The 20242-nt window shown below is 48.9% G+C and overlaps 2 protein-coding genes across 7 annotated transcripts in view; one reads left to right on the forward strand and one right to left on the reverse strand.

Moving 5' to 3' along the window:
• The window catches only part of kidins220a (kinase D-interacting substrate 220a), a 46891-nt gene extending 26940 nt beyond the window's left edge, over positions 1-19951 (forward strand). For 5 of the 6 annotated variants that reach the window (XM_076017880.1, XM_076017884.1, XM_076017882.1 and 2 more), the window contains exons 24-32: positions 5409-5587; positions 9048-9259; positions 9519-9635; positions 12383-12415; positions 13982-14098; positions 14202-14300; positions 15999-16226; positions 17370-17591; positions 18093-19951. In XM_076017880.1, coding sequence (XP_075873995.1) covers positions 5409-5587; positions 9048-9259; positions 9519-9635; positions 12383-12415; positions 13982-14098; positions 14202-14300; positions 15999-16226; positions 17370-17591; positions 18093-18911 — 2026 coding nt within the window. In that variant the 3' untranslated portion in view covers positions 18912-19951. The remainder of the gene's footprint in view (positions 1-5408; positions 5588-9047; positions 9260-9518; positions 9636-12382; positions 12416-13981; positions 14099-14201; positions 14301-15998; positions 16227-17369; positions 17592-18092) is intronic. The other variant, XM_076017886.1, reaches the window with a different exon arrangement.
• Positions 1-20242, reverse strand: part of rps6ka1 (ribosomal protein S6 kinase a, polypeptide 1) — a 377179-nt gene that overhangs the window by 69368 nt on the left and 287569 nt on the right. The gene's annotated exons all lie outside the window — the stretch shown is intronic.

The following is a 20242-nucleotide window of genomic DNA, read 5'->3' on the forward strand; positions in this document are numbered from 1 at the left end:
TGTCAGGACGCGGTGGTGGTGGTGGTGGTGGTGGTGGTGTGTGGGAGGCGGAGGAGGAGAATAGCGGCTCCGCTCCAGTCGGCTCGGGGACCTATTAGCATTTGGATAAGCTCGGAAAGCTCCCAGCGGCCTGCGCCACACAGAGCGGCAGGGCCTGAGTGCCTGCTGCTGCGGCTGCTGCGGCTGCTGCTGCTGCTGCTGCTCCTGCTGCTGCTGCCACTATAAGCTGCAGCCTTGTCAATGAGCCCATTGTAAAGGAACGGCTGCTGCCTCTCCTGCCCTCAGAGTCACGCCACGGTTTCCTCGAAACTTCAGCCCGAACATCCCGTCTTGTCATTGGGCGACTGTCGTCATTTTGCCCCGTCTCGCCTTTTCACTGCGATCATGATTTAAAGGTCCAGTGTGTAATATTTGGCCTGATTTATGATTTTCATATTGGTAAAAACTTAGTGTACTGCCCAAAAACAAATGAATAAAAGTGTGTAATCGCAGTACAATGAAGTAATTTGGCTTTCCTACCCTTTGAAAAGTTCTCATATATAAATAAGACTATACATCTTGCAAAGGTGTATTTAAGGAAGCCTGGTGTGGACAATCCAGCCTGCCTGAGAGAGCGCTTTGTAATTGGGGTGAGTTTTCAAATAAACCAACGAAGAAGAAGGTGGACAAAGTATCCAGTGGTTACAATCTAAAATGTAACCACTTGATGTCGCCGTTTCTTCTTTAAACCTTTATGTTTCGGGGTGATTTACGTCCCCAGCTAACCCATTGCTAGCTGGGGCCCAAAGGATGTCATCTAAGGTCATCGAACCTCGCTGGCAACACATCAAATGCAGTTCCGACCAATACTTTTGAAATTTGCTTTTAAATTGATTGGTCGACGTTATTGAATTGACAATACAAATCCCTCACCCGTGCAACCTTAACTTGGCTGTAAAAGACCTTTGATTCCAAGGTGGGAGTTCTTCTGTGGTGCTCTTCCCTCATTCCCCCTTTTTAAAAAGCAATCCTGCCAACCGGTGCACCCTGATCTTCAGCGATGATCTTACAAGGCCATTGTTGAATTGCAAGCTCCACTTAGCGTCTGGCCAGCTGCTCCCGCAGACATCTCTGAGCGATCAGCTGGGAATGGACCTCTGACTCCCTCCTTTTCTCTCCATCTGTCTGTTGCGCGCGAGTCATTGATGGTGTCCTTGATTCGTTCCTCTCGTCAGCCTCCCCGGGTCGTCTTGTGCGAGAGGCAGTGGTTGCAAAAGCGGCTAAACATAGCTGTCGCACAACTCCTCGCACGATATTTGGCTGTACACAAGGGATCTAATTGTATGTTCAACTGCCTTTGGGTTCCCTAAACCTGTAATGCAAGATGAGTTCCAGAACTTTTTATCCCCCCCCCCCGCCGAATTTGTATTTACTTGTGGTTGTGCTATGTATTGTATAGCCATTTAGATAAACAGAAAAATATCAAAAAAAAGAGAAACAAAGGTTCTTAGAATCGCTGCAAAAGAAGAAGAAGCCTGATTTGAAGTTTATTTATTTTTTCCTTTCTCTGTTTTGTCACCATGCGACCAAAGTACGTGTATACACTATTGAGTTATGTTAGACAGCTCTATAAAAAGAAACAAAAAAAGAGTCTGTACGAAGTCCCTATGTAGCAAAAAAGAAGCTGTGTGTGTGTGTGTGTGTGTGTGTGTGTGTGTGTGTGTGTGTGTGTGTGTGTGTGTGTGTGTGTGTGTTTGTGTGTGAGTCACTGGCTCCTGTTGGTCTGCGTCTGCAGACCCACAAATAAACAGCAGTAAGCCAGCTGGAAATGGAGAAAAGTACAGGCTTCTCTCAGTCTGCATATGGGTTAATACAGTTCATGGGAAAAAGGGGACGAAAACACCCACACGTACTGTACATGTGCTCGGACATGAGCTCACACGCACCACGCACACACAAACACACACCACACACACACACACACACACACACAAATTGTGCCTTTGAATCTCTGCATTGCCCACTGTCCAGGTGTACACAGTGGCCATTGCACAGTTGTTTTGGTAGAGACTGTTTGAATCAGCATGGGGGCTGCTCACATGGGCACTTCCGTGTGTGTGTGTGTGTGTGTGTGTGTGTGTGTGTGTGTGTGTGTGTGTGTGTGTGTGTGTGTGTGTGTGTGTGTGTGTGTGTGTGTGTGTGTGTGCGCGCGCAGGTAACATCTGTGCCTTCTGAGGTCCCACTCACCCTCCCCAGCAGAGGTCACATGAGCAGGGTTCATCCATGTGCCAACATGGAGCTTCCTTGACCTTAGGGGTCTTGTTAAAGGTTCTAATGGAAGGAGGACTGAGGAGGCTTTGTCCACTGGAGCCCAGCTGTGTCTCTGCTTCCCCGCCACTCGCTGTCCCATCCTCTCTGTCTATTCTCTCCGCGCTGGCTGTGTGGATTGGACAGCGAGGGGTTTGGCCGGCCCACCTGGGAGAATCATCTGAGCGGCAGCTCTCCTGCGAGTGGGACTGTTGAGACTGGCGAGGCATTGATTGCAGTTCCAATAGATGAAAAGCAAAGTATCAGTTGTTTAAATTCATAATTGGCAAATGAGTTTGTTTGCAGCCTCTGGAGTCTCACCATAGTTGGTTGTGCTGCGGATGTTTGATTTATGGCCGTTTGCAGCAGGAATATTGAACCTTTTTGTGCTCGCTGCTTGTTGTTATTGAAGTAATAAATAGCACAGAGAGGCAAAATGTCATTGTTTGTGTAGTGCTGTCCATGGTGCTGATGCAATTGTTTGATAAGGCTGTTTTTTATTGACTTAGTTGTGTGCTAATACACCAAGCACATTGCATTTAATTAGTCTTAATTAAAAAACAAATCAAACACCATATCTGCTTAATAATTCTGAGATTAGTTCTTGGAATTTTGACATCAGAATTTCATGTTGATGATGTTTCTTAATTGGAACAGCATCAGGGTCATAAATTGACGGGGCTGATGGCGGCAGAAAGGCCGACATGCCGGATGCTGCTCTCTGCCTGTTGAGCCAACATGGGATGATTCATGTACGAGCCCATCGTTACAAGATATTTCTTGAGATAGAATGTTTTATTTCTCCGGTTGATCCAGCACACTTCCATACTACTACTGAACTCTTGACTACATTTTGAGGTGCAGCACGGGTGTGACAGATCCATGACTTGATTTCTTCGCACAGTTTGTTGCACGTCTGGTTTCCAGCCAATATGGACTGAAACAAAGGTTTTATTTTCTACTATTCTTTTAGTTCATCGTAATTTCTCTAAAACTTTATCATAAATATTATCAATCTGTGCTGGCCTTTTAATGTGAAACCAATGTAACATTGACTGTGATTGTGTTGCTGCAATAAAAAAAAGCCCAAAAGATCTCTTTTAAAGCCTGCCCACAGAAACAAAACCAAAGGCAATGAGCCTGTTGGTTTCCTGTGGGACTGTTTTTGCATCTAAACAATTATGGGATGCTTAAAAATAGTTTGGCACATGTACAACTTGATGGTGGGCCTCTTCGATCACAAAATAAGAACGCAGTCTCATTTTGTTATTCTTACAGTTTGAGTTAACTTTAGCCAACACCTACGTCCCCGTATCCCCGGCCAGACTACATTTGGTCCGAGACGTCCTGGAAGTACAAGGTCACAGGTTTGAGGTCTGCTGCAGCAGATGTGTCCATCATCGGCCATCTGTCCTGTCAAAGTGTCCTTGAGCAGAAGACCAGAGCCCTACCTGTGTGCTTTATCCAAGCGCTTCGGTCCGAAATATCAGCCAAATGTCGTAAAACGTTATTGGCTCGACTCCTCCTGCAGTCTGCTCTTAAGCTCACGACCGGTCTGGTTTTTTTTTTATCAGGCCACCGACAAGGTAGGACGAAAGCACTGGGCTGACGTTTCTGCTGGTTTCTTAACTGGATTTAGTTTTTTTATCTGCGTGTTTGGATTTTTAGCCGAAAACTCCCAGGAGGCTGACCGCGCTCTGACTTGGCTAGCGTGCCCCAGCGGCGCTACCAATCATCCAATCGAGTCCTGGAAAGGCCAGCCTGTGTTCTCTCCCCAGAAAAAACAACAAAACAAAACAAAACTGCACAGAGCCGGGGAAAAAACCCCCGTACGCATTGTCCCGTGCTGTCAGCAAAACAAAGCGGTAAACAGACTGGGAGAATCATCCAGGACGCAGGGCAGTCTGGGTTTGAACCACAAGCGGCCAGAGGAAAATAATGTGCTTGGTTGGCATTGGTAGCAACGAATGAAAACAATAAACAAACAAACAAACAAACAAACAAACAAACAAAAATCAGCTCCCCGCTGGTGTTTACGCTCTGGTTTGATTGGAGCAGCATGTTGCTGTGATGAATAGCCAATGTCGTAAGTCACCCCAAGCTTCATATTTTCATGTCTGCATGATGGGATTACTGAGATGTGGCGATTGGCCTGGGCTGGCGATTGGCCTGTTCACTTTTCTTCAGGTCTCAGCAAGACGTTCCGCCGTCCTCGGCTGAACTCATCACTTTGAAAAAATGAGCAAAAAAACAAAACTCTTGTGCTGATTAAATTAGGTCATGACACTGGAGCATTCAGACTGACCCTCGATCATTTCACTGCCGCCGCTGACTGACTGACTGACTGACTGACTGACTTCCAAGCTTCAAGTTTCGGCCCTGTCACATTTTTGCTTTGTGTGTGCTATTTTTTTTTTCACTCTTTTATTTCTCCCCGCAACTGTTAATCTGATGTTCTTCTTAGAACACGCGCTGTTTTCCTTCCCTTCGCCCGCAAAGGCAGGAAATGCTTTATCGTATAGCGACGGGACGTTTAAACGTATGATCACAAACATCACCGCTAACCGTATTGGTGCGTCGTGACGCATTTCCGTCCGCTGCTCGCCAAATTACTGATTGTCATCTTCTCAGGTTTCCTCCTCTGCTGAGATAAGATAACATCCCTCGCTCTATCTGTCCTCAAACATCCCCCCCCCTTTCACTATCTTGCCTCCTCCAAATCCAGTTATCTCTCCGCTCTCATGATGATGACCGTTGCATATCTCCTCCATCTTAACAGAACTGCGTGCTATTTCCGCTTTTCTTTTTTTCGTTCCCTCGTCTGAATGTGATGCCCCCCCCCCTCCATCCCTCCACCTCCTCTCCTCTCCTCCCCTCCCAGCGTGAATCTAGAGGTTAGGATTTTGGGTAAACTTTCACGCTAATAATGTGGACCGTGTGCGTCCTAAAATTGTGCTACTGCACGTCACAGCCTCGGCCGGCGACGGTGAAAAATTGCAGAATGCAAACTTTTTTTCATTTCCCTAATTTAAACCAGAAAATAATCTCAAGGAGATTCAATTAGGCGATTACCTCGTTATCCCCTGCTCAAGAGTTCTTCTGTCCTTTTTGCGCTCCTGAAGGATATCCAAAAACATTCCCACCACCAAGGACGTGGAGCCGCTGCTGGAGATCGACGGGGACGTTCGCAGCTTCGAGGTCTTCCTCTCCTCCAGGATGCCCGTCCTGGCCGCCCGCGACGTGGAGATGTTTCTGCCCTGCACCGTCAACCTGGACCCCAAACTCAGGGAGATCATAGCGGGTTTGTACACACTCTGGCCACTTATGTCGACGGATGGAGCGCGCATGGCAAAATGAAGCCTAAATATGTCTTTAGCGGTGGTTGACAAGGGCTTCCACGACACTGCCTTATTTGGTGCGTTGGGGATCTTGTGACAGCACTGAGCTCCACGTTCTCTTAAACCTGACACTTAAAGATGCCAGTCAACCACACAGCAGAAGAGATGCTGTCGTTGAACCGGCTATCTCGGAGGTCTTGGGGATCCAACCTGATACAAAATTGACTTTACAGACATCCTCTACCTCTTGTTTCCCCTCAGTCTCACTTATTTTGCTTGCTCCACTTTTTATAGAGCATATACCAAAAAAAGTGGTGGAAGTCAACCCTTTGTGATGTCACAAAGAGCACCGACAGAGCTCACTGGTGGCCCCCCTCACATGTCGGTGACATGTCTCTCTGTTGCTTTGTTTTTTCCAAAACAAGTGAAAAGTACAACAAATCATCAGGAAGTGGTAAGCTGTAAACATAAGGCTAACTGGGCTGCTTTTTCAGAGGGCTAGAGAGATTTGCACAGTTCTTCCTGTGAGGCTGCTCCATCCATATCGGTACATGACCTCCTCCCAATACATCCTACAGTGTCTTTTCCCAGCTTCCGGACCAAATGCATTCGGGAAAACTAAAAGATGTTGGAAGCACTTCCACTGTTGGCCAGATGGGGCAGCGGAGTCAACAATAGTGAAAAGTCTTCATGGGTCGTCACAAAACTAAAATAAATAAAAATACTAAAAATTAAAAACATTTTTATTTTAAGATCCCATTTATAAAAAATGTTTGACATTATTGTGCGCTGCTGTGTGAATTGCCTGCTCATTTGACGGCGAGATGACTCACACGGACGCAGCGGTGTCCCACCGCACGGACGCAGCCCTCGGAACTCGCAGCCCGCTTCCCATTTCCAAACAATGAGATCTCGAGCAGGTTCCCACTGCAGCGCTGATGAATCGGAACAATATTCTCCGTCTCCCGTCACCCATCTGCCCACAGCCGTGCACTAATTAAAAAAAAACGACAACAAAATGAACAAAACAAAGTTGACAGTTCGCTGTTCCCTCGACACCAGAGTTGCGTCTCCCTCATAAAGTGGCTCTGTAGTTTTCGCTACCGTGCGTCAGCGTGTGCTCGGCCCATGCAGCAGGAGTGTCAGTGACGCCCGGTGTGAAGGCGCTGCGTCACTGCGCGACGGCACCGCGAGAAAACATTTAAACACACACACAAAATCTGTTCCGTTGAGCAGCTCGGCTGAGTCACGAGACATCAGCACCGAGGTGTTTTGTGTACGTGCGGCAGTGCAGCATGTGTTTGCTTGTTTTGCGTGTGTGTGTGCGTGTGTGTGTGTGTGTGTGTCTGTGTGTGTTTTCACCTCCACAGTGCAACGGAAGCTGCACCACCAGCCGCTCTTTTCCCTCCTTCCACTGCTTCTGCGGCCGGTCAGTCAGCCATTCAGCTATTCAGTCAGTCAGTCTGCCAGTCAGTCAGTCAGTAATCCAGTCATCCAGTCAGTCAGTCAATAAACCAGCCATTCAGTCGGTCAGTCAGTCAGTCAGTCAGTCAGTCAGTCGGGCACCCAGTCAGTCAGCCTGTGATTCAGTCAGTTAGTCAAGCAGCCAGCCAGTCAGTCAACCAACCAGCCAGTCAGTCAGTCAGTCAGCCATCCAGTCATCCAATCAGTCAGTCAGTCATCCAGTCAGTCAGTCTATCAGTCTGTCAACCAGTCAGTCTGCCAGTCAGTCAGCCAGCCAGCCAGCCAGTCAGTCAGTCAGTCAGTCAGTCTACTGTCAACCAGTCAGTCACCCACCCAGTCAGTCAGTCAGCCAGCCAGTCAGCCACCCAGTCAGTCACCCACCCAGTCAGTCAGTCAACCAGCTAGTCAGCCACCCAGCCAGTCAGCCACCCAGTCAGTCAGCCAGCCAGTCAGTCAGTCAGTCTACTGCCAACCAGTCAGTCAGCCAGCTAGTCAGCCACCCACCCAGTCAGTCAGTCAGTCACCCACCCAGTCAGTCATCCAGTCAGTCAGTGATGGTGTCCTGTGGCTGGCTGGTGGGCCGCCACTGTGTCTCCGTCAGTGATAGGCGCCCATGGTCCTGAGTCACTGGATCATATAAGGGCCTCATTGTGCTGCGGAGGCCCGACTGGCTCTCACTCGCCGTGTCATTCAGCAGCCACTTGTGTGAGCAGGAGACATTCTGGTGCCTGCTTCTGTTGCTGCTTCTGTTCCTGCTTCTCGCTTTCCTCACTCCGCCGCACAGAGCCGCCGCTGTTTCCACCTCCAACCCCCACCCCCACCTCCTTCCCTCTTCGAGACGATAATTTCAGATGCTAGCATCTCCGCTAACCCGCAGACTTGCGAGTCATCACACGACTGCTATTAATTAATTAATTTTTTTAGCTCAACCAAAGAAATTCTTAGTTTAAAAGTCCCTCATCACGCTTTTTAATCCGAGGCCCCCAGTGGAGCTGCATCACATGGTCAATTATCCCCAAAAAGCTCTCCAGAAAGCGTGCGTATTAAAGGCCCCTGGTGCCTTCCTGCTAAAAACCCTGCAGTTCTTCCTTCTGCATTTTGCACCTCGTCGTAAAGTGAGGTTGCAGCAAACAACTCGATGGAGTTGTTGTTGTTGTCACTGCCAATGGAGCAGTACCAGTGAGGCATCTAGGATTCTGTGAGACATCACAAAGGGTTGATTTCTAGAAATGCGTACTTTAGCAGGTATTTCGTTTCCAAAAAACAGCGTTTCTCAACTGGTGGGTTGCGACCCAAGAGTGGGTCATGGAGCAGTTTTGATCGGGTCGGGGATTCATTGGCATTTTCAAAAATACATATATTTAATAGAGAAAATGTTGGGCATTTATTTTGCAGGACACACAATTCAATTCAGTAGTTGCATAAATTGATTTACCTGGCATGATAGAAAGTGGGCTAGCGTTTTTATTTTTCTGGAATAAATTCAAGTGCTGTGGAATAAATTTAAGTCTCAACTTCATTATCCGAAAAAGAAATATGTGGGGAAGATGTGGGTCCTGAGACTCCTCCAGTTGACAACCACTCCACTGCTTTTAAAAGGTGGAGCAAGGAAAAGAAGTGACTGATGGACTTCTGTCATTTCCTTGGAGTCTTTTGACAGGACGGAGGAACACAGGGTATCACTATCACTAAGGAGTGGAGGAGACATTTACCATGTGAACTTTTATATGTTCCCTTTAAAGGTTGCTGTTGGTTTTGTTTGATTTTCGTTCCCTCTGCGGATCCGCTGGGGTCTCGACTCCCCTCCTGTGATGAAACAGCGGCTGAATTATCGACCCCAGCGTGGGCGGATCGTCAGATCTTTATAGTCGTGGCCAAGACGCTCGTAGGGGCATCGCAAAAAAAAACAGAACAACCTTCTCCTCTCAACCCGTCTCTCCCTCCCTCTGTCTCTCTCAGACGTGCGTGCGGCCCGGGAGCAGATCAACATGGGGGGCGTGACCTACCCCACGCTGCCCCTGCAGGAGGCCGTGCACCGGCCGCAGTCGGCGTACGGCCCGCAGTCGCTCGCCTGCTCGCCGTCGGGCTCCTTCGCCCGGCCGCTGCCCCCGCAGCCCCACAGCGCCTACTTCAGCGGGATGACGGGACCCCAGCACCCCTTCTACAACCGGGTGAGACACGGAAGTTCTTGAGGTTTCCATATAGTGGGTGAAAAAAACAGAGGAAAAGGAAAACAACTGGTGAAACCGATGAAGCCCCACCCCCACCTTTTTTTGTTTTTTAACCACCCCGCATTTATTATTCATTGATTTATTTTTCCCTATTTGTGTTGTGTGCGGTGTATGACCTCCCCTGTGTGATTTTCATTTCATTTGTTTTTTCCGCTCTCCTTCCTTTTTCTTTCCCCCTCGCCCCCCGACCCGCCTGTAGCCCTATTTCCCCCATCACGTGTATCACCAGCCGAGGCATTACTCCCATCACGTCCCCCCATCCTTCCGCCACTCCATTAAACTACCTGGTCAAGCCAAGGACAACATCGGTGGACTTGTAAGTAGAGTTTGTCCGGACAGAACCCGGCGCCGGCTGCCACCGTCGTCCTCTTGGGCCGCAACGTCGTTTCTGTGCCCAGATGATTGAATGTTTTAATCTGTTGATCTTCACATCTGTGCTTTGTCTGTTTCTCAGCAGCGACTGCTCAATAAAACATGATGGTCATTATTAGTGGTGATGCACCGATGCCACATGTACACTGCAGAACTGCAGAAGAAGTAGAGTACGAGTACATACAATTCAGTACTCACCGATACTGGTATTAGCTGTGTTTTCCTTTTTTTTTTGCAAAATAAAAGCACTATTTGTCAAAATTTCGACAAAGTACAATTTCCATTGAATGGTGTGACGCGCATAAGCTGTAATTCTTGTAAAATCTCGTCCCACAAGAGATTTTACGGGAATTACGATACCGAGTACTTAAAAACTACACATTACTGACTGACTTTGATTTATTATTATTTTTCAGCATGTTTTTCTAGAACAAGTTTCACTGCATTACAAACACAAATTCAACAATATTGTCATATAAAAACATAAACAACTGGTATTAGTGTAGTAGAGTACTTAACCCCAGTATCGTTACCGATACCTGATACTTGGTATCGAGTATCAGTGCATCCCTAATCATTACTGTTATGATTCAGTCATCCCCGGGGATAAAACACTGTTTCATATACATACATCATCTTTTGCAGTTTCCCTCTTTACTTTTTCCTTCCACTTTTCCCTCCTCGCGCCGCTAACGTCACCCTGTATTTCCTGCCTCTGCGCCCGACGTGCGCCCCCATCACTCTGACTCCCTTCAGCCTCCACACCTGCAACTGAGGCCGTTCCTGCCTTGTAAAACGCACTTCTTCCCCCCTTCTGTATCAGGATGTTATTGCAGAGAACACCAGAGAAGACCCCTCCTCCCCCTCCTCCTCTTCCTCCTGCTGTCCGCCCCAAGCCGCCGTGGTAACACGTAGTCACAGTTGTGAAGCGACACAAGTCAGTCCCCCAGTAGTCGCGCGTTGCTTGACCTCCGTGTCGTCTCTCTCTCTGTCGTCCTGCACTGCATGTGCTCGAAGCACGCTGTCGGTTTGACACCCTTTTTTTTTTTTCTTCTGTTGTCGTGGCGGTTAAATGCGGTTTGTAGGCCAAAGGCTGACGCACTTCCTGCCCGATGCTCACCATAGGTTCCTTAACTGCATCTATTTTGAAGACTAACAATGACAAGCGGTGCGTCTCTCGCGTGGTCTTGGAGGTCGTCGACGGTTGAATCAAATGTTTTTTTTTTTTTTCTTTTAAGTCGCTTCAGGGGACGGCGCCGCCGTAGGAGAACTTCACTCCTAGTGGCGACAAGTTCGCGAGGAGTTCGCAAGTTTTTTTTGTCTTTCTTTCCTCGAGAAAGCAGCAGCAGCAGCAGCTATGAGAACAGTTTGAAGATAACTGTTCTCTGGAGATTTTTTTCTTTTTCTTTTTTTTTTCTCTCCCTCCACAAAGCCACTTATCAGGGCGCTGCCAGCGAGCATTTGAAGGAGCGACGTGCGAGATTCGAATAAAGATTACCACGCAGCGTTCCTTCCTCTCTCTGTCCGCACTTCTCTCCCTTTAAATTCTCATTTTAATCGCTTTCCTTTCTCCCGCGCCTTATACTTTCACCCCCTTTCTTTTTCCTTTTTTTCCCCCCTAACCCCCTCGCCTTTGTTTCCTCTCCTCTCGTGTACATTCTCACACATTCATCGCCGATCGTTTTTTTTCTTCTTCTTCTCTTCCCGTGTATATATTAGCCTATCGCGTCCCGCCGTGGTTCGCACTTGATCTCTTTGTGTCGTGTTGGTGCGCAAATCTGGGAGTGTGCGCCGTGCACGCGTGCACGCGCGCACGTGGACGCTCGCCCGACTCTTTTCTGATATGTAAGCGGGCCAAGCCCAGTGTAATTGCTGAGCTGATATAAGTGCGAGTGTGGATTTCTCGTGCTGCCGGGATTATCATCAGAGCAACTGTTGGGGGGGCTGGCAACACACACACACACACACACACTCGCAGACTCAGACACACCCGCACACGTGCACGGCGCACACATCCACGGGCTGACAATGAGCCCCGGCTCTGGTAGAGCTTATCTCCTTACCAAGACGCTTCCTCCCTCACAGAGCTCTGTTTCCTCTTCCCCATCCTTCTGCCCAGCCCTGAGCTCAGCCCAGCTGTAATTACAGTCTTATCACACAAACACACACACACTCACAATCACACACACACACACTGGGAGGGTTTCACACAAACACACGTAGGCACGCGCCTTTCGCTCGCATTTCTTAGAATAGACGCTTTCTGCCGTCTGTATCGAGGAGTCCAATTCGAGCCGTTCCCGAAATTGGAACTTCTGCTTTTTTTCTCTCTCTCTCTGCGGGGGGGAAAGAGAGGTCGTTCTCTCCGTCTCGACAGCCGGTAGAAACCAGCGGAAAAAAAAACAAACAAAAAAAGCTAAACAAACAAAATGTTTTAGCGTTAATAGCTTGGCGTTTGGTAGCTTCTTTTCCACTCGGATCTGCAGTTTCCTGTAAAGAAGCGTCTCTTTCCAGCGAGACTCAGCCTCCTGTCCGTCTCTCGCCGTTCCTCTCCTCTCCTCCTCTCCTCCTCTCCTCCAGCTCACTGTTTTCCTCCACAGGTGCCGCCAAACACGCAGCCCCTCGCGTGGCCCTCGTCTCACTTTTTTTTTTTTTTAATCCGTCTGTCTGCTCTTGTCCCTCCATTTCAAGCGTTTAAAGTTGCAGCCTTTCAAAGTAAAGCAGGTACACGCCTTCAGCTTTTCTTCTTTTTTTTTTTCCACTCCCTTCAAGTCCCAACTTGTTCATCTCATCCTCCCTCTCACACGTCACCACCTCAGCCCCCTAACACCGCACCGGCCTGGTACTACCAAGCATGCACGGTAGAGAGAGACGTAGACGTAGTTGCCGTCACGTAGAAAAGTTAACATCGTAGCTCAGTAGAATCACTAACGTACTGTAGCTTCATTGCTGGAATGAATCTTGACCGAAACCACGTAGAAATGCAGAGAGGTCGTCCTCTCTGTTTTAGTGCCTGTTTTTTTTTGTTTTTTTGTCATTTTGACGTTTTTCCCAAGCGCTCACAAGCTGCGTTTCCATTGCAGTCTTTCGCAAAATAAGTACGATATTTCAAAAAATTTCGACAAAGTACAATTGCGATTTGCAGGTGTTTCCATTGTGTGAAGCGCATGAGGCGTAATTCTCGTAAAATCTCGAATTACGGTTGCTTGTGTTTGTTTACATTTGTTTGCTATCAACAATGGTTGTAATATTGTTCTCTTTCATTACTTAAATTATAAAAAATATTCTGTCTCCGCCACCGTCCAAACATGACGCGCCATTTTCACATGAAGTGAAGTGGTCATGTGACGTCCGCTGACGTGTTAATGCCAAAAAAAAAAGTGTTTCCATGACACTTTTGCGATAAACCTTTATCGATACATCTGAAAAACCACCTCGTGAAACCTTAGCGATATTTCAGAGGTTTTTCGAAGTGTAGGTGTTTCCATGACCATTTTTTTTTTTTATTGCGATATTTAGGTTTCGCTCAACTCTAGGACTAATGGAAACGCAGCTACAGTCGGCCTCGCCTCCATTCTCCTCTCGCCCTTTTAAGCCCAAAACAAAGCGCCGGTGGCCTTAATGGTGTTAATAGCAGGAGAAAGTGGAGATGACTAATGGGAAGGAGGGAAATCCAGGGGAGTAGAAAAGCCGGTGGGTGGTCAGTGCCCTCAGCTTGAAGGGAAGGAGGACGGGAGGAAGGAAGGAAGGAGAGGATGGAGGGATGGAGGGATGAAGGGACCGGTCGGACCTGACGGATGGGGCCGGTTTTGTTTAGGCCTCCGTGCCAGATGGCGGCGCGTCAGTGGGACAGACAGACAGACAGACAGGCAGCGTACCCAGGGCACCCAGACTCGCAGACTCCAACCTCTCAAGTGCCCCGCGCTTGTGTATACACAGAGCAGGACGAGCGGCGGCGGCGGCAGGTTAAGGTGTATTTGGGCCGGCCGCCCCGTCTCTGTTTACTTTTACACTTTGACTGTGTGACTGGAGCGGAGAGTTACTACGTGGGGCTGAGGCTTCGCACCTCTGCGCGCCTCCCAGTCAGCCAGCGCAACGTGCAAAACACGCTGAAATAACACTCAGTCTGCCTGTCTGCCGGGAGTCGCTGCTCCTTTGTTTTCTCTCTCTAATCAAACGTGTCGCTCTAACAGAGTGCGAGTCTTTGTCCTTTACTCACAGCAACAAAAAAAAAATGAAAAACTCTTTCGCGGCCACGCTTGTGTTCTCATGTTGGCCCCGTGTGCGCAGGTCCCGCCCGCCGTCCCGCTCAGCTCCATGAACACCGACGCCGTGTGCGACCTCATCAAGCACATCGACGGCATGGACGCCGCCATGCTGCCCCAGTACGGCGCCACTGTCAAGAAGGTTCGACAGCCCTTCCAACCTCCTCCGCACACCTAGCGCCCCCTCATCCCCAAAGAGTTAAAAAATAAATAAATAAAAAAACAACCCTCTGTGTCCGCTGCAGGCCAACATCAACGGGCGCGTGTTGTCTCAGTGCAACTTGGACGAGCTGAAGAAAGAGATGGAGATGAACTTTGGCGACTGGCAGCTGTTCAGAGGAACGGTGAGAGGACGTTTGGACGGCCTGTTGTTTCTCTCGCTCTCTCTCTGTCTCACACACACACACACACACACACACACACACATACAAACACTGGAAGAAGTGGGTCAAGAAATGATCCATCCGCCAGAGTCTTTTCACTTGGGTGTCTCTTTAGGACTGATCACCCGTTTAAAACAGTGTTTTTCAACCACTGTGATGCAGCACACGGTGTACTGTGAGATCAAGTTAAAATGATCCAATTTCACATAATTCATCTAAAACATAATAAAAAAGATGTGAGCCTATTTTTCTCCCATCAGTTCCATGGCAGCTTTGTGAGCATCTAACAGGCCCATGTTTCAAACAAAGAGACCACGTTGTTGTTATTAGGCAAAAAAGTGTCATTTTATTTGTTTTTTTGGTTGGTGGTGTGCCATGGAATTTCTTTTCAATGTCAAAAATGGTTGAAAAACACAGTTTTCCTCCTCAGTCTCTGCTTGGAGCAGTAAAGTCCCTCAGTCTCACCGCCAGCCTTCGTAATATGGACCAGCTCTTGTTTATTTCGCGGCAAGGCGGCGACTCGTGCAGCACCACATCTTCTGGTGCGGGGGATTTTATAATCCGCATTAGGAGAAGAAATGGCACCAGTCAAAATCAAGCCAGTCGGCCAGCCAGTCAGCCAGGAGCCCGGCCGGCTGAGCCGGGGGCTGAAATCACTAACACATGTAACTGGCTCCGCTTCAGCAGATGTCTGTCTGCGCTCCTAATACCAGACCAGTGGCCCGGATTGGTTGTGTTTAACAGGAGATCCGACGTGGCTGGGAAAGTGCTGCGGCCTTATCGCTAGCTGCGCTAACTGGCTCCGAGTCGCCAGGACGGTGGCAAAAAGCACCTGGTTGGCGGCGGGCTGTTGACCTGAGTGAGCAGAGGTTGTTGTCGAAGAAAAGGGTTCAACTGAAACAGCCTTGGCCTTTATTCATTGTCAGGTCTTTAGAGGTCTCCAGTGCGTAGTATTTTTTAAGGAAGCCCGGCATTCAGAGCGCTGGCAGGCAGGCTTCAGCAAAACATGGCGGCGCAAGATGGCAGCTAACTAGGAGCAAAACCCTTATTGTTCTATCCATACTCATATATACATATATGAGAACCGTTCTAGGGTAGGAAAACCAAATGACTTTGAGTATACACTACATTAATGTATTTATGGGCAGTATGTTCAGTTTTTACCGAGATAAAAATCACGAATCAAGCCAAATTTTACACACTGGTCCTTTAAAAGTTCAGTCTTTAAAATATAAAATAAAATAGGGTGTGTAGAGTTGCGTCTAAATCTTAGATTTTTCGTCTTGGACACGTCGACATGACAGTTAGACGGAACAGCGTCTTCATCAGAGTTGACGCCAGGACAAAGACGGAAGCGTTTCACTGAAACATGTAGGCTACGAGCAAACCTGCATGTCTGATTATAGATGAAGCAACTAAGTAAAGTATAGACACTGTCAACATTTTGATTGATTGATTCTTTTATGACCACACAGCCAGCCAAGCTGGTGGAATTTGTTGTCAGTACAACTGCTACAGGTTCCCACATTGAAACACAAACATAGACGTACATTCAGACAAACACGCTCAACCCTCCTCCATGTTCAGTGTGATCTCTTGGTTGATTGATTGATTGATTGATGGATACTGAGTCCCGAAACAAAATTGTCTGACCCTTAGGTGATGGACCAGCGGCACGCCGAGAGCCAGGCGGTGCTGCTGGATGAGTCGCGGGCGGCCAGCGAGCAAGGCAGCAGCAGCGTGGTGCACCACGCCGAGCCGGCCAGACGCTCCGGCGGCGTCCTGCAAGACGCGGCGGGCTTCGGCCTCAACCTGAGCTTCGAGGAGCTGAGCGCAACCGGCCTGGAGGAGGCGCCGCGCCATAGCAACAACGCCCAGTGGACGGTGGTCAGTTCAGGGTTGTTCTTTTGTTAGCGATGTTACTACAAACAACAAGTGTGGTTTTTTAGGGTTTTTTTTTGTTTTTGTTTTTTTTTTTGGTGAGAGCTCGTGAGTTTTGCCTGCGAGTCACTCGACACCAACACAACTAGCAGAGTGTCTGAAGGAACGCCCGTGAGAACAAACGCAATTGTGAAGGCGCTTGTCTGCTGACCACAGCAGGTTTTGTCACAGTGTGTCTGTCTGTGTGTGTTTTCACACTGTGGAGGAAGCCCGCGGTTCGTCACGAATAGAAAGACGCACTCGAGGGCCTCTCACCAAAAGGTGTCGAGAGGCCCTCGTTTAGTCGAGCGCCGGCTCTGCTGCGCCCCGTTTCCCTTTTTTGTCTTCTTTTTCAAATTCAAATAATCTGACTCGGAAAAAAAAAACACAAAAAGAAAGAAAGCAAAACTGTGTGGCTTTCGCTTCCACTCTGCCTGCTGTCTCTTGGCAGCAAATTCATCACTGGTACCCACTTGTCACATTGTGAACGTTTCATTGGCTCATGATGTAATTACAGCGTTTCTAAGCGCATTTTTTTCACGTTTGTTGTTTTTTTTATATCTCGTTTCCTTGTCAGTTTGAGTGATCGTAACCACGCGCCGCGGAGACGTCTGAAATTCGTTTTGCCGTCACTCCCACTTTGCGTGTGTTCTTCTCCAGCTCCTTCTTTCACTGTCCGCCACGTTAGCGCACGACTTTCGATGCGCTGCTCAGTGAAGGTTCAGTGCAAGGTGGCTGGTTTGATTGAGTGTAACTGCGGTTAATAACAATCATAATGATAATATTTCATCGCTCACTGGGGAATAACTTTTTGCTGAATTTCATTACTATGTTTCACCAAAATCACTTCCGATAAGTTTACTGCAAATTGTTATTATTAATAATAATTTGCAGATTAATCATTTTTTTAAAAGAGTTTTTCTTCTCACTCTGGGGAATAACCGTTTGCCGAGTTATATCAGCGTGTTCACTCTAATTTCACTTCCCCAGTGTGTGATGCATAAAGTTTTTACACCTCTGCTGCAGAACATCAGCATCCAGTCATTCTCAAAATCCTTCTAAAAATTCCCCCCAAAAATAATAATCATATTGTCGTGTTTTCGTCGCCAGGTCCCGAACCATCGCACCTTGAGCATGTCCAGCCTCAACTCTCAGGAATCGTCCAACGACATCTGCAAGCTGACTGACAAGCAGCAGGCCGAGTACCGCGACGCCTACACGGAGTACATCACTCAGATGTCCCAGCTGGAGATCTCCGGCAGGGGCGGGGAGCGGCCCGTGCAGCCCCACCCGGGACACTTCCTCCAGGCGGCCGCTTCAGAGGACAAAGGGGTGGGTGAGCCGTCCGGCGGGGCACAATGGGTTCCATAATGTGCCAGAGGGGCTGGAGTAGGAGAAGGTGGATGGAGGGTTTTGGTGACCCACCTCATAGGAGCAAAAAACATATCATGGCATATGTAGAAAACGTGCTTTATTGTCAATTGAAAGTGAAACAAAAGCCTGACAACAAAACATCAGTCTTTGAAGCCCAACGTTATTCAGCTCTTTATCGAAATGACTCCTAAAACACTGGAAAAAATGGATTGAATACAGCTATTTTATCACATACTTACCTAATAATACAATTTCGTGGCCATCGTATCACATGATGGCGTCACGTGATGAAGATAAAAGTGCGCAAGTATTTGCGAGTCTGTCCCTTCTGTAATGATGATGGCAAATACCAGCATCGCCTAAAAGATCTTATCATCGTCAGCCAAGTTGCGTCCTCCTCATGGGAATCATTCCCTTCATCTCTCTCCTCCTCCTCCCCCCCCCCCCCCCTTCCCGCAGGCCAAGGAAGGCGGTGACCAGGACGGCCGTAAATCCTTCGTCAAGCGAGGCTCCAAGGGCGGCGACGCCGCCGCCGCCGACTTCGCCGACGGCCCGCCGCTGGACCCCATCAGCGAGGAGGACGACGAGAGCCACGGCGCCGCCCCGCGCACTCCCTGCACCCGGAAGCGAGGGGGCGGGGCGCTGTACCACAAGCTGCCCAACGAGGACGAGGAGGAAGCGGTGGAGGCCGAGTCCGACCCCCTGCTCATCCTCCTCCACCACCACCAGGAGGCGGGCGACGTGACTTCCCCTCCCAGGAAGCTCCGCGGTGGCGGCGGCGCTGCCCCTCCCCCGCCCCCCACGGCCGAGGTGGCCCCGGATAAGAAAGACTCGTCCGACAGTTCCTCCCCCGACCAGGAGAGGGCGCCGCTCAGGGAGGCGGACGCCGCGGCGAGGAAGCAGGACGCCACCGCCCGCATGTCCATCTGCTCCGAGGCGGCGTCCGAGGTCAGCCTCATGTCCAGCACGCCGGACGGCGCGGGCGTGCTGGACATGAGGCTGAGCTCGGACGCCGGCGGCGTCTGCAACCTCAACCGAGGCCTCGCCAGCGCCGCCGCCGCCCTCGGCAACAACAACAACCCCGGCGACGGCAGCAACACCAACGCCAACAACAGCCGCCAGCGCCCGGCAGCCGCCGCCACCACCGCGTTGCCCGTCGAGCCCTCGCCCGCCATCATCATCACCCCTGGCAGCACCGGCACCACGGCGGCAGCCGCCATCCACAACCAGAACCTGCGCACCATCAGCATGGGGGACGAGAGGGAGAGCATCCTCTGAAAGGCAGCGCCTGTCAAGTTCCAAAACACACATTGATAGTTAGCGAGTAAATCTTAGCGAAGCCGTATAAATACCATTCAATAATATTTCACATGTGCAAAAATTGAATTTCAAATGAAAAAAAAAAAAAAACTTGTCGAAATCAATAAAATGTAAATAAAAATCGTAGCGGCACCAACGTGTCGAGGTCGTCAACCCCTCGCCCGCCATCATCATCATCATCATCATCATCATCATCATCGTCACCCCACGGAAGCACCAACGCAACCGCCTTTGCCGCCCACAACCAGAACCTGCGACACCAAAATCATAATCCGCCACATTCTTAAAAAGCCTCGTAGCATGTCAAGATGTTCATCATTTCCTCAAAATTGTTGTTGTTGTTGTTGTTGTTGTTGTGTTGAGCAAGTCCGAAAAAATATTGAAAAATGTTTCATTTCATTCTGACTGTCTGGTGCGTCACGATGCTCCCGTCTGCTCTGTAGTGCACGGTGAACAGTTGCGGGGGGGTGACGTGGCACCGGTGCTTCAGCTAAGGGTTGTCGGGAGGGTCACTGTGACTTGAAAGTAGCAGTTGCAGGTTGAAAAGAAAAAAGAAAAGATAATAGAAAGTCTTAGATTAGTGTCGTCATCCACTGGTTTGCATGTTACAAGGCCTTTGAATCTTTCGAGTTGGGAGATCTCCTCCTGATAATGTCGCTGTTTTGTGGAAATGTGTCTTCTCGTCGACGCCACGGACGTCATTGCATGCTAGTGGGGAAAGAAAAAAAAAAAAAACTTGTCTCAGAGAAAATAGAACAGGAAATGTTTTGTAACGTCCGCGTGCTGTGTTTGGTACTTAGAAGTTGTGTTGAGAAAAAAAAAAAAAATGTAATGTAGACAGCAGTGCAGTTACTGTGTTAGAAGAGATAGAAGTGCAACTCCCAGTCTCATATGTGATGATTGTGTGTGTTCCCCCCCTTCTCCCCACCAGAATCCTTGTGAAATGCCATCTTGTTGTGAGTGAATAAACAGTTGTGTGTGTGGCACCTCAACACAAATGTTTGCGATTTCTTCTTCTGGGAGGGAAATGCATCTGCTTTCCATTGTGTGGCAGGACGCGATCTGCACAACAAAAAGTTTGGCAGCGCGGTTCGATTGGAAGGAGAGGAGATGACGAAACAAGGGGCCGCGCGACTGGTTTGATTTCAATGTTATCTTTCTGTCCGATAGATGGCGCACTGTCCATGCGAACGCACCGGGATCCGTCTGCTTGGTGGCTCGCCGGGATCTGCCATGGGGACTTCCGGGGACGTAATTCGGGGTTGATTGCTGTATCAGATGTGCAGATA

This window comes from Nelusetta ayraudi, unplaced genomic scaffold, assembly GCF_046127955.1.
Source record: "Nelusetta ayraudi isolate G7.1 ecotype Tasmania unplaced genomic scaffold, CSIRO-AGI_Nayr_v1 ptg000007l, whole genome shotgun sequence".
NCBI classification, from domain to species: domain Eukaryota; kingdom Metazoa; phylum Chordata; class Actinopteri; order Tetraodontiformes; family Monacanthidae; genus Nelusetta; species Nelusetta ayraudi.